The 13,638-nt window shown below is 36.8% G+C and overlaps 1 protein-coding gene across 5 annotated transcripts in view; it reads right to left on the bottom strand.

The window, feature by feature from the left end:
• Window positions 1-13,638, bottom strand: part of PCLO (piccolo presynaptic cytomatrix protein) — a 365,900-nt gene that overhangs the window by 51,575 nt on the left and 300,687 nt on the right. For 3 of the 5 annotated variants that reach the window (XM_032208140.1, XM_032208144.1, XM_032208146.1), the window contains exons 19-21: window positions 10,672-10,852; window positions 9,273-9,467; window positions 7,880-8,062 (exon numbers count right to left, since the gene is read on the bottom strand). In XM_032208140.1, the coding sequence (XP_032064031.1) occupies window positions 7,880-8,062; window positions 9,273-9,467; window positions 10,672-10,852 (559 nt within the window). The remainder of the gene's footprint in view (window positions 1-7,879; window positions 8,063-9,272; window positions 9,468-10,671; window positions 10,853-13,638) is intronic. The other 2 variants (XM_032208141.1, XM_032208145.1) reach the window with 2 other exon arrangements.

Raw genomic sequence — 13,638 nt, 5'->3', positions numbered from 1 at the left:
ACAATTGGGTTCCTATTCACATAAAGGACAAGTAACTAAAGTGAGATAGGGCAAGTTTAATTCTGAGTTAGAGCTTCTGCTGACAGCTCCCTGTGCCAGAAAATGCCTAAATTCTTAGTTTTTGACTTCAAAAGTCTGGAGGGTTGTGTATTGGTCTCTAGGAAGTTGAATAATTTGCTAGTGATTCACTACAGTATTTTGAGGCACAGAATTTGGATATTCTTTTCTGGTGTCACAGAGATGCTTCTGTGTGTGCTCAAATAAAAGGTGTGCTCATGTTTCGCCCAAATGTACGGCATTTATTTGCATAGGAGATTGGACAAAGGGAACTGGCATCATTTCAAAATCCCAAGTATCTAGATTATGGAAGAGCTATGGTTCATTTGATTCTTTGCTTCCTTGCCCTTTGTTGTTTCAAATTATTTTCTGGTCCTCTGGCTTCTCATTTGAGAAGTTTTGGTTCTCGTGCTTATATGCAAAATCTTGCTGCCAATTACACATGATGCTGAAGTAATTTCAATTTATCTGAAGATCATTACCCAGTATGATCATTTGGCTTCTTACTGGGAGAGGAGAGAGATTGTTTTCAGATCTTTCTCTGATAACTCTTTATTCAGTTTGCCAGGTATTTGTTACTTTCTAAGGATTCAGTGATGTCTGGGTTGTCCAGCCATTGGGCTGGGAGGAACAAAAATAAGAAATGAAAGATTAAATCTCTAATATAGACTGCCTTCTCAGAGTGCACTGAATTTCTGTTATTGATGTAGCTTTAATTTCATGTTCACCTGCTAATATTATTTTAGCTGAGTTCCCCTAATGACAAGAAATGTTCTCTACTTTGAAGGTGTGTTGATGGGTAAAGATTTGATAATCAGTAGCCAGCAATGCAGTGTTAATGATACCACTGAGTAATATTGTTTTACTTTATTCTCTACAGGCTGACATGAGCAAAAATTTCAGTTCAACCATTCTAGTGAATAATGTATAAATGGTTGGAGGAGTTCTCAATTGCTTAAATGAATTCTTTCAAATGCTAAAAAGTCAATCAGAACCATATCTCTGATGTAGTTTTTTTTTTCTTTAAAAAAAAAAAAAAAGTGTGTGCTACTGCTTACTGTAAGTAAGAATAATTTATTATTCTTACTGCAATATTAGTTGAATGCATGTGCTTGAATGGCAGAAAAAAGATTTCTGTTTGTATTTTTGCTTGTGCTTTGGCTTATGGACCCAGTCAGAAAACTTTTTTATCCAGGGAAAACATGTAACTCATGCCTTAGTATAAAAAATAATAATATTAAAAATAAAATTCAATTAAAAAAAAAAAAAAGAATGGGTGATATGATTGTATCTTTTTTTTTTTTTTGAAAAGTCTATTTTTTTTTTTTACAGTAGAGAAGATGGTTTTATTAAACACAACATAAGAGAGGTAATTCACGTAAGACTATAGCTATGATGAGTCAAATCAGTCATTAGCAAAATAGAAAGAATCCAAGGCTGTCAGACCCTGCAGCTATTCTTCTACAGTGAGTGGACATTAAAAACAAAAGCTGAAAAATAAAGATTTAGAATTAAAAAATTGGACTAATTTTTAGAATTAAAAAACAGGTCATTAAATTGCAGAAATTGTGTTCTCTTCCTTTCAATTGTGTGTTTCCTTTCACGGGTATCTGTCTAGAAGCCAAAACCAAACTATAAAAACACATTGAAACAATTGTTTGTAAACCAATCAGGAGGATGGAAAATTGCTTTTGAGCAGGACTTCGGGAATAAGTTTTGAGACTTTGCCTGTAATTGGTTGGGAAAACAAAACAAAACAAATAGACAAAAAAAAAAAAAGTTCTAAAAAAAAAAGAGTTCTAAGTGTTCTCTAAAACTTGCAGTCTTGTGAAAAGCCCTGGGTAACAAAGAAGGGTGATAGTATCATTCTGTTTCCTCAGAGTAATGTAACTCCATGGAAGCAGGTGAAATCACAAATCTACTTTGGAAATTTATCTGCTAAACAACAGCGCATGTCACACGCACAGTCTTCTGACAGAAGTTTGTCTACTCTCCATTCTCACTTGGCTTCTGTTTCAAGTACTTCAAGCTCTCGCTGCTGCCAAATGCCTATTTACATACTTTCAAGAAATGGTTGCTCATACTAAGAGCAAGTACTGCTCTGGCTTGCTCTGTGGAGTTCTGCAGAATGAAATCCTTTTGTCGAGACTGCTAGCTCCATCTTTTGGGAACTGAGTGTGGATAAATAATGAATAATCCATCAGCAAGGGATATGCACCAGGTCAGTTCTGATAGTCAGAATTCTTCCTCATACTGAACAGTATTTTAGATCATGGTCTTACCTACTGCAACCTCATTTGTGTATTAGGCACAGCTTTGACCACACACTGAGTAGTGATATTTTGGATATTTTGTGAAATTTCAGTTCAACTCTTTGCAGACCATTTGAAGTGAGTAATGGTGGCAGAATAGCAGTCATCTGAAAATGTGGTGATGATATTTCTTTACCCAGCAAAGAAATCCTGATTAAATAATTGTCTTCCTTGTGCTCCATAGGCTTAGGCTACCTTCTAACAGACTTTTGAAATGGGAGTTATCAAATGAAGAATCTGAGCAATTTCCTGAAATTGCATGTCATCTTAAAATGGTGGAAGCAGGAATAACCACATAACCAATGGTGGACAGTAGGAATAACCAAAGCAAATGTGCCAGCTTTTAGACCGAAACAAGCCTCAAAAGACAGCCTCAGATTATTGCTGTCTGCAGAGAGTGAGGACGTACTGTTCTTGTTTTGGTCATGATTCTTGGAAATTGGTTATTTGCAGCAATATTAAAGCCCATTTATCTGGGAAATTACAAGACTGGTGAAGCTAGTCATAAAACAGCTTAGGGCAGTAAATTATGTAAGTGTGAAGAAAGCATCCTAAATTACTGTTTTATAAAAATGAAAATATTTATTATATTGCTTATTAGAAGTTTATAAATTTATAAATATTGCTTATTAGAAGTGGGAAAATAGGTATAGGCCTAAAGGGAGCCCAAGTAAGAAGGTATTTAAATCCACAGTCAACCCACTCCAAAAGATTTATAGAACCTAGGAATCAATTTCCTTTCACTCTACATCGTTGCTAACACCAGTAAATAGAAGTTAAGACAGTTCCTGTCAAATTATATTTTTTATTTTTTTACAGCTAAGTGGCTAGAAATTACACAGTGCCTGCTCAGACCTGTATCATAGATTTTACAGTGCTACCAATACATTGTTGGTACATATGTCACATCTAATATTTGTGTAGCTTTAACCTGCTGCTATGCTGACACTCAAGTGAAATCTTGTCAAAGTTGGTTGACCAAGGAAGCCGAAAGCAGGCATGCTGCCTTTTGAGCTAAGGTGTTTCGAACTGAGGGTCTTCAAGAGGTATAATCTGATGGATTTATCTAGATACAATTACTAAAATGCTGATGCACAGTGCATTTATTCTTACCAGTGTTAGGTATGATGGTAGACCTTTCTCTGAATAATATAATCATTTGACACACAATTATTTGGGAAGTAGTATGCTTTTATGGTATCACAAATAAAGATTTTGGGTCACAGTAGAAAATGTAAAATATAATTTTTTCTGTGTGAGATGGGAAACAGACATTAGTTAGTATTGGAAGTTTTCAGAAAATCCTGTGATTTTAAAATGTCAGAGGCTGAAAAAGTGGAAGTGTTCAGGGCCAGGCTGGATTTTGAGCAACCTGGTCTAGTGGGAGGTGTCCCTGCCCACGTCACGGCGATTGGAACTAGGTGATCTATAACGTCTCTTCCAACCCAAGCCATTCTATGACTCTATGATTCTATGAAAAATCTTTATCAGATTAGGTGAACATATCCACTGAATAAAATGTAGGAAACACAGATAAAAGTTGCTGTAGAAATATATTGTATGTACCACATTAAATAGTTCCCATCTCCTAGTGATAGTGGTACCAACAGGTGTGTTTGGGCATTGAAATGAAATACAATGTTTTTTAATAAATCTTGAAGATTTACTAACAAATTCAGGTCAGGAGCAAAGCAGTACTTTCCTCCTGGTGTTTTGTTTTGTTTTGTTTTGTTTTGTTGTTGGTGTTGTTGTTTGCTTAGTTTATTGTTTTGTTTTTGTTTTTTAATGTGTGCCAAATAGAAAAGGAGGTGCATACTAAGGCAGCTAAAAGCTCTGATCTCTTGAAATGCATCATGTTCTAGCAAGAAGATATTGACTCAGCTTCTCTCTCATGAGTGCCTGTTTGAAAGTGTAGAAAAAAATGGATATGACTACAATAATATTTGGGTTTAGCTACTTAGATATTAATTTACTGTGCTCCAACTGGTGAATGTTTTTACTTTTTACTCTGATGTTGAAGGGAAATTTTATTGTGCATTGTCCTTCTAACTTGTCTCATTGGAAGTAATAAAAAATAAAGCATGTTTTCACTTAAAAAAAAATAATTCAACTGTCTTTGAAAAGGCCTTATATAAAATAGGTAAATAACTATATTTCAGATAACTAAATTAAATAGATAAGTAAATAACTATATTACCTGCATACACCCAGAAAAAAAAAATATTTTTCATCTGAATATCTGTAACTGTTTAGTGATCTGAAGAACAGATAATTATATTTAAAACATAAGTGACCTACCAATAAATTCTACATAATGGGCATGATCCTTCAGTGGGTTACGTTATTGACTTAGAAGGAGGTGGACTATCAGTCCATCTTGAAAACTGACTCGTCTGGTGGATAAACCCTAATACTCAGCTTATGTTGAAAGGAATGATTATTTTATGTGAATGTGTAATTGGCAGTGATCCAATTTTTTTCACAGAAACAAATTCAAATTAACTCAAACCTAAGCACTGCTGTCTCCCTCTGGCTTGGATCCCTTGCAACTTCTAGCTTCAAAGGTTTTGCTCTGACATTTTATTGTTCCTCTCTGAAGGGTATGAGTGGAATGTATGCAATTGGTTTCTTTGCAGATTGCACTCTTATCTCTCACAGGCAACAAGGAAATTGTACTTCAGGGTTTATTTTTAATTAAATGTTGTAGTTGACTATTGGCTTTTACAAACGTGCTGAACAAAGACCAATGACTTCTGTTGTATCTTCACCTTAAATTTAAAACAGATCACTTAAAATACATTTTTACTGTTTAAAATAAATTCAGAATGTAGTATTAATATAGTACAGAAAGAGATCGTTCCTACAAACGTAAGATGATGCAAGGCCCATGCATTCACAAAATACTGTATGTATACTGTGGATACTGTTTTTATTTATGATTTCCTTTTCATTTCTTGTCAAACATACAGTTAACAAGTAACAAAATAAATCCAATAGTCCTAGGTTCAGGTTCTAGGTCCAGAAGTAGAGAAAGATTTCTCTGAGGCATTCTCAGAATGACTGAAGGTTCTTGTTTTGTTTTGTTTTGTTTTCTTCAAGTGGCAATTCAATGCAAGAGGAAAAGGGAAAAAAAAAAAAAAAGTACTGAGAGACTAGGTTAAAGGAATAAACTCTTAAGTTAGGTGTAGAAAGACTGATAATCATGCAACAGAGTGTTTTTTTTTTTTTTTTTTTTTTTTCCGATTAACTTTGTGGAAATCTTGCTAGATTGCTATCACCTTGCATACTTGGCCTAGAAAAAAACAACAGCTTTTCTAAAACGTGCTGTTCTCTGATAAATTCAGAGTGCTATATAGTAGTGCTAACAGTAATAATAATATTGTATATTATCTGTAATGTGTTTTTTTTTTTTTTTTTTAAAGTAAATGCTTTGAGATTTAGTGACAAAAAAATGCAAAATCATCCCTACTAACTTGCTAAAATTACTGTTCCAATCCATGAAGACAATTCATAATGGGCTATTTTCCAGGTGCCAAGAAGGTAGGTTATGATAGGTGTGGGTAACACAGCCACGAACCATTCCTGCAGAAATGGACTTTCAAACTGAGTGATGGTGTCCTAATATTCATCACTCACAACTGTCTCAACTTCAAGAATTTTTGAATTAGAGGGAAGACCTCTCTTTCCTTCACCTCCTGTTTATCCTCCTTTTTTTTTTTTTTTTTTTTTTTTTTTTTTTTTTTTTTCTTCCTTCCAAGAACTTTGAAAGCTGGTTTGAGTGTCTTAGCACCTTTTCCATTCAAGGTTATAATCTCTCCCATATTAACTCAACAAAACTGCAGTTAACTAATCTTACCCTTTGTTCCTGTTAAAATGTATTTGAGATCCATTAAACTCAAAATGGTACTTATATGTGGCCTGCCTTATACGAATAAATTAGGACACACTAGTTTGGGAATTGTAAGAAGACAAACAGATCTGAAGCCAAACTTATAATATTTGTGAAGGCCACCATGGATTGTCTGTATTAGTCAGAAGTGAAAAGAAGTAAAACCAAAACTATCTAGTTTCCTCAGCAACTCCAACCTCACTAATATATTAATATTAATGTGCATTTTTATTCCCAGGACTCTGTAAGATGGTTCTAACACTCCTATGAGCCAAATGCATATTGATACATGTCCTTTTCACAATTTTAATAGAAAAGATGCTTAGTAACAAAGGTACTTGAAGCCAACAGCCTGTCTCTATCATAAATACCATATATGTGGAACACGATTCAAGCCCATATGATAAGGAAAAGGTTTAAGCATTGTTCCTCTCTATCAAAAGACATTATAGGACTTCAAGACTTTATAATAAATGTCTACAGAAACAGCACCTCAAAAGATTTCTGTGGTATACATCCTAATAATAGGATGGACACTTCAGTCATGAACTAGTGTTGTCATGATCTTCAGCCTCGGCCTGAACTGGGTGTCCTGAGTTGAGCTGTAGGGAGAAGAATATGTGTGTGGCTGCACATATGCATGTTATATTTGTAATATGTAATATATGCACATATTTAAGAGTTTTCAGATAAGAAAAAAAAAGTTATTGTTATTTGTAAATACAATATTTAAAATGACTTTTTGCATTTAGAATGTATCCTTTGAAATATCATGTCCTCTTTCTTTCATACAACATTTTCAGACATCCTATGGCCCATGGTGTGTGATAGTGTTAACAGAAAAACCTTTGATGATTTGCATGAGATTGGAAAGGGCATAGAACACGAAAGAAGATCTGGGAGTCCAGTCTGTAAGTTTATTGGGATAATCCCTCAGATTTTTTGGAAATAAGCAAAATGCTCCAGATTTCAAAAGAACACTGTCAACTTGAACCAACTGAGATTCTGGCTCTTTATTTGTGATTAGTGGTTAAGTTGATGATATGCAGCATTTAGGTTCGATGGACAGGTGTCTACAGGTAGAAAAGAATTTCAGAGGCTGATGGAAAACTTATCAAGAGATAGAGCTATACATGGATCAAAAGTTTCCTTTCCACTGGTGGTTTAAAATAAAATATCTCTGTTGATGTCATAACACTACTGGGAGAGAAAAAATAAAAATAAAAATGTTGATGTCCCAATTAGAATTCCAGAAACAAAAATGTGTAGTTAGGTTTTGTCACAAGGTATGTTAAATCATGTTTAAGCAGACCAACATGGTTGCATGTTTTTTGTTAGGCAACAACATGAGCAAAGCTATACAGTTTTTCATCAAAGATTTAAGTCCTCCAGTGGAATGGTAGTGTACACTTTTGTTGTTTTGTAATGTTTCTTAGTGCAGGTTTTTTTATGATAAGGAATTATGCACTGATGCAGAAAAATCAAGAAGAGTTCTTGATTCATGTTAACACAGCACTTAATGGAGGGGTAAAATAAATAATTAAATATTGTGATGAATTAGTAGACATGGCAAGAAGGATTTGTAATGTGGTTGGTTTCTTAACCATGTCTTTCTGCTCACCTCCTTCAGGCTTGACTGGTCCGTCAGACATCACTTTCCTGAGGGCTAGTTGGCTTTGGTCTTTGTTGTCATTGGCTGGTGGAGGCAGATTGTCAGACTGAGTTCTTTGAATAGGGAGGACTCCTGCTATGCTGTGTCTGTGCTGCTTCCTGGCATGATTAGACTGACCGCTTTTATGTGCTGCTGTGGCAGTGTGGGTGAAATGGAAACCCAGAGTATGTATCCTCAGATGGAACCAGCTTAAATGTTATTCATGCAAACAAAAGTGTTTTTGTCTGTATTTAAATAAGTAGTGTTTTCAAACACCAAAGAGACACCACATGCACAGCATTAAAGAGTATTAAAACTGGCTGTTTCTTTTATTAATGACGGTGAAGACAAAGGAAATCATTTCCCCTTAGGTTTTGCATTATACCATGGTAAGTTTATGGCATATCATAATAAATCCTGAAGACAAACACAATGAATCCACTGTCAGAGAGTTTGAATTTGCCCTTAAATAAGTCCTCTCTGGAGAGCTTTGCTTTTTTATTGAAAAGTTCTAATTTATTAATCTGTTTAAAGATGTCAGATACAACTTATCCCGACCTTTGATCAACCTATGGTACAAAAATTACAAGAAGAATTGAACTGTGAAGACTGACTTTGCTCTCAACTCTGACTTTGACAACTTGTTAACAATGTCAAAAACTAATGTTGTAAATTGCTTTTTGTGTTTAATGTTTTTGTGCATTGTTGTTTTGCTCATCACTAATATGATATATTATGTGAGACTAAGAAAGAAGGTTGCGTTACATTTCATTTCCAAAAAAAAAAAGTTAAATATTTACAGCCATGCTTCAAAAATCGGTATCTTAACCATGCAGTTAAAAAAATATATATATATTTTTTAAAGTTTACTTTTTTTTTTTCCTTTTTCCTCCTTAATATGTGGTGCTGTCCTGCTGACTAATATTCATAGTTATATCTTGTTAGTGTGTCCTCCATACTTGTTGTGTGCAACTTGCAAAGTTGGCAGCTGCATCTCTGCCAGTTTTGGTTACTTCATTGGTCATTGTTTAGTGACATCAAAACACCACCACACAATGGAACTCTCTGTGAGTCATGCACGACTATGGAACATCATGGACCATGAGTGAAGGGAACGATGGAGAAACAGCCAGTTTCACTGCAGTCTATATAAATTAAAATAAATAAATAAATAAAAGACTTCTAAATACAAGAGAATATTGTCATTATATGTATTCACACACAGGCACACAAAGAAAGACATCAAAAAGAGTGAGCACAGTGTGCCGAGAGCATTAAAAAAATAAAAGGAAAGGACAGCAGGGAAAAAGGCAACAGATGAACATTAAGCTGCCATGCTGAGGAATTTATTTGCGTCTTTTACTTGGTTGAAGACGAAGCTGTTGGACAGCTGCTTCAGCAGCAGCAATGGCTGCCCCAGCATCTTCAAGGTGGGTTTGAGTGACACTGGTTTTGCTTTGGCTGCGGGATGGCCCATGAGAGCGTAGATGTCCTTCAGAAGAAGATTTGGAGCTCCCTGGACTGCTGTGGGATTTCTCGATGGTGGGCACCTGCATGTCTAACAAGAAAATGGAGAAGCACAAGAGCTGCATTTATTAAAAACAAACTCATTTTCTTTCTCTCAGTTTCCCTCTCTAGCTACATTCCAGAACAATGAATAAAGCTGTGCAACACCATTCAAAGTCTCAGGATATATTGTGATTAGGAAACTCTTATTAAGCATAATTTTTTATTTCCTCACCATTCCATGGCCCAGGGAATACTTCGTTTGTTAACAGGTTTCTATCACCTGTTATTTATGCTTCCGGCACTGTTTCACACTGTTGGAACAATGGGGTAGCCTAAAGACTTTTCTGTTTTATGCTTCTCGAGTATGGAGATGATAACCACTATCTTTTACGCTGTTAATGAATTCTTATGTAATGCAAGAACTTTTACCCTCTGTCCTGCCAAATGAATACTCTGCTTTGCAACACCTTCTGTAGTAACTTCTGATTTGGAGATAGACCTTAAATAGACATCATTTGCTAGCAAAACTTTACTGAGAAATAGAGAAGAGATGGACCAAAGTCTTATCACCCTGAGCCTCTCATCTAGAGTGTTTTTGATTGCTATTGCTTTGATATTGCTACTGGCCACCAGTACTTAGTATAGGGAAAAAAAAAAAAAAAAAAAAAGGAAAGAAAGAAAGCAGAGATAAATTCATTGGAGCAGGAGACATTGAGATCAATTCTCCTTTTGTAAGCACTAGTATAATTCTACTGTATGAGCTCCACTGATTTCCAATGCACTTGAAATAAGCTACAGCCCATTATCATTGACTGGATATGCATATGCATTATTACAGCATAATTGTTATTCTATAAACTATTAATGTGACTTTTCCAGAAGATAAAATCCCATTGATTATTTAAAGAATGTGAAAAATAGGAAGCTAAATATGTATTGAATTTGGCCAAGGCTACCAGAAAAAAAATGAAAAAGGCACAGAGTTTATAATAGATGTGAAAAGCTCATAGAGCTTAGGTGTGGCTGTTTTAATGACACAAATATACAGTGAGCTGTCTGGCACTGATTGGTTCAAATTAGGCCTCAGCACAGGTCTCTGATAAATTAACCACAGAGAGAAATAAGTCTTTTAATAAAAGTTTATGCAAACTTCATAGCAGTATCTTTATGTTTCCATGAGAACTTACAAATAGCAAAGGTTTTCCTGTCATCTGGAAAAACACTTCATATCAGGTGCACTGAGTCATTCCTACCCTTAGAGGGATCTGGGAAGATTCCGTGACTTCTGCTCTTGATGACAGATGGTTTTGGCGATTGCTGGCTACTCTGTCCAGAATGAGATTTCCCATGATCAATGTTTTCACTCTGTTCTTTCAGAGGGTACCACCGAGGAGTGTTGTCAAGCTGAGAGACACTGGATAACTCAATCAATACCTATAAACGAATCAAAGCACAATATACGGCTTGTATCTGATCTATGTATGATGGTTTACAGCAGAAGAGTCTACAGTTGTGCTACTAAAAGTAGCAAATACAAACAGATAATGGCATAAAGGCTGAGTGCTATCAGATTCAGGACTCTCTGCTCATGCTCTAACCTAGCCTGATGTAAACCAGCTGTGGTTGGAAACACACATTTGTTAGCGTACTGCTGTGTCTGCACTGATACATCTCAGCAGGATCTCAGTAGGGACTACTAGCTTATACATAACTCCATACCAAGATGGCTAAGGAGTAGCTTGTGAGCATTTGCTTGATAGCAAGGCAAAAGAGGGTACTAGTCATTCTACCTCTTCTATGTCCTAACAGAAGAATTGGGCATAGCTATTTTCTTGTTTCTGTCAGGAAAGGGGCAAATAATTTAAAACAAATTTATTTGTTTTAAATAAGGTCTTCAGTAGTATGAGACTGGGTCTTGTTGTTTCTTTTCAAAATTCCACAAATTTGCAGAATTTGTAGGAAAAAAAAAAAAAAAAAAAAGGAAAAGAACAGGTATACCTTTGCACTTCCAAAAATAATAGTAAACTGCAATAGGCCCTTTAAGCCTCGCACCTCAACAGGAAGGAAAAAGGAAGAAAAAATGGTAATGTGGCAATGAAACTAGCAACATGCCAAAAAAAAAAAAAAAAAAGCAAAAAAAAAATTGTAGCCAAAATCTTCTCTAGGCCACTTCCATTGCTATTAGGAGTTTTGGGAAATTTCTTTAAAAATAAATCCTAAAAAAACAACAATGGGAGCAATAAAGATCCTTTCACACTCAGTGGTTTTGTGGTAGAGAGGGCCAAGAGCTGCTCAGGGAAGTGGTTCAGTCACCATCCCTGGAGATCTTTAAAAGACATTTACATTTAAGTAAGATCTTAGTGATATGGTTTAGTGGATAACTTGTTAGTGTTAGGTCAGAGGTTGGACTAGGTGATCTTGGTGGTCTCTTCCAACCTAGATGATTTTGTGATTTTGTAAAGTACTAAAGAGTCATCACAGTCTTGAGTGAAGGAAAGAACAAAAATAGCCTTGCATTTATCTCTAAGGTGAGAGGGTTAAAAATAATGTAAAGTAGGGAAGTTTTAGAAATGCTAGACAAATAAAGCATGTGATTACCTCAGGGAACTATTTCTTTGGCAGTTTATTGCAAGACCTTGAATAAAAGAAATCATCTTGAAGTTTAGAGATGGACAAGTTACTTTACACCTGTATTTTTTAATATATTTAATTATTTTATTTTCTACAAGGTTAGAAGCATTTTTTCTTTCCTGTTTTTCTTCCAGCCTCATAGATCATATATGTTTTGGCTTGGTCTCTCTGGTTAAGTCTAAAAGTAATCTAATTGAATTAACTACTTAGCATGCTTTCTCATGTGGTTTTTGTTAATGTTTTGTTAATGTTTCGTTAACTTGCAAGACAGTATGGTGTAGTGGGTTTATGTGGCAAGGTTTTGGTAGTGGGGGGACTGCAGGTGTGGCTTCTGTGAGAAGAATCCAGAAGCTGCTCCATAAGGGCCAGTTTCAGCTGGCTCCAAAGGAACCCACTGCTGCCCAGAGCTGAGCCAATACATGATGATGTTTGCTTTTCTGTGAGAACAGATTTAAGAAAGGGGGGAAGAAAAACAAACCCAACTACCACACAACAGCAGCTGGGAGAGTGAGAAGTGAGAAAGTGCCTTGCAGACACCAAAGTCAGTGCAGAAGGAGGGCAGGAGGTGCTCCAGGCATGGAGAAGTTCCCCTGTGGCCTGTGGAGAGGCCCCTGGTGGAGCAGGCTGTCCCCCTGCAGCCCCTGGGTCCCCCATGGAGCAGATCTCCATGCTGCAGCCCATGGAGGAGCCCCCGGTGGAGCAGGTGGATGTGGCCTGGAGGAGGCTGCGGCCCATGGAGAGCCCCTGCAGGAGTAGGCCCTGAGCCGGAGCTGCAGACCGTGGAGAGGAGCCCACACAGGAGCAGGGGATCTGAGGGGAGCTGCCACTCATGGGGGACCTGTGCTAGAGCAGTTTGCTCCTGATGGATGGACCCCATGGTACAGACCTATGCTGAAGTAGTTCTTGAAGATCTGCTGCCTGTGGGAAGCCCACACAGGACCAGTTTGGGAAGGATGGCATCCCGTGGGAGGGACCCCATGTGGAGCAGGGGAAGAGAGAGACCGTGAAAGAGCAGCGGAGATGAAGTGTCATGGACTGACCACAGCCCCCATTCCCCCATTCACCTGCACTGCTTGGGGGGAGGAGGTGGAAGAGAGTGAATGGGAGGAAGGTGTTTTCAGTTTTTTTTCTTTGTTTCTCACTTCTCTAGCTTGTTAGTAATATGCAATAAGTGTCTCTAATCTCTCTACATTGAGTCTGTTTTGCCCATGATGATAACTGTTGCGATAATTGAGTGATCTCCCTGTCCTTATCTCAACCCTTGAGCCCTTTTTATCATATTTTCTCTCCCTTTCCCTTTGAGGAAGGGGAGTGAGGTGAGAGAGCAGTTGTGGTGGAGCTCAGCTGCCCAGCTGGGTAAAACCACCATACATGGTTGAAGGTTGTTCCTAATGGGCAATACTGGCTAGCAGCTCTATTTTGGAGAAAATCTTGTTGATGTGAACCATAATGTGCCATGTGCCTTCTGGGGCATGCAAATGATGCTGACTTTATTCAGTTTTTCAGCAGTCTTTGATACCCATAAGTATCTATGCTTGTGCCTTTGTGAAAGTCCATTATAAATTCCTTAGGGCACAATTTGGATATCT

Source organism: Aythya fuligula, chromosome 1, assembly GCF_009819795.1.
Source record: "Aythya fuligula isolate bAytFul2 chromosome 1, bAytFul2.pri, whole genome shotgun sequence".
Lineage (NCBI taxonomy): Eukaryota > Metazoa > Chordata > Aves > Anseriformes > Anatidae > Aythya > Aythya fuligula.
This window is presented reverse-complemented; position numbering and strand designations above follow the sequence as displayed.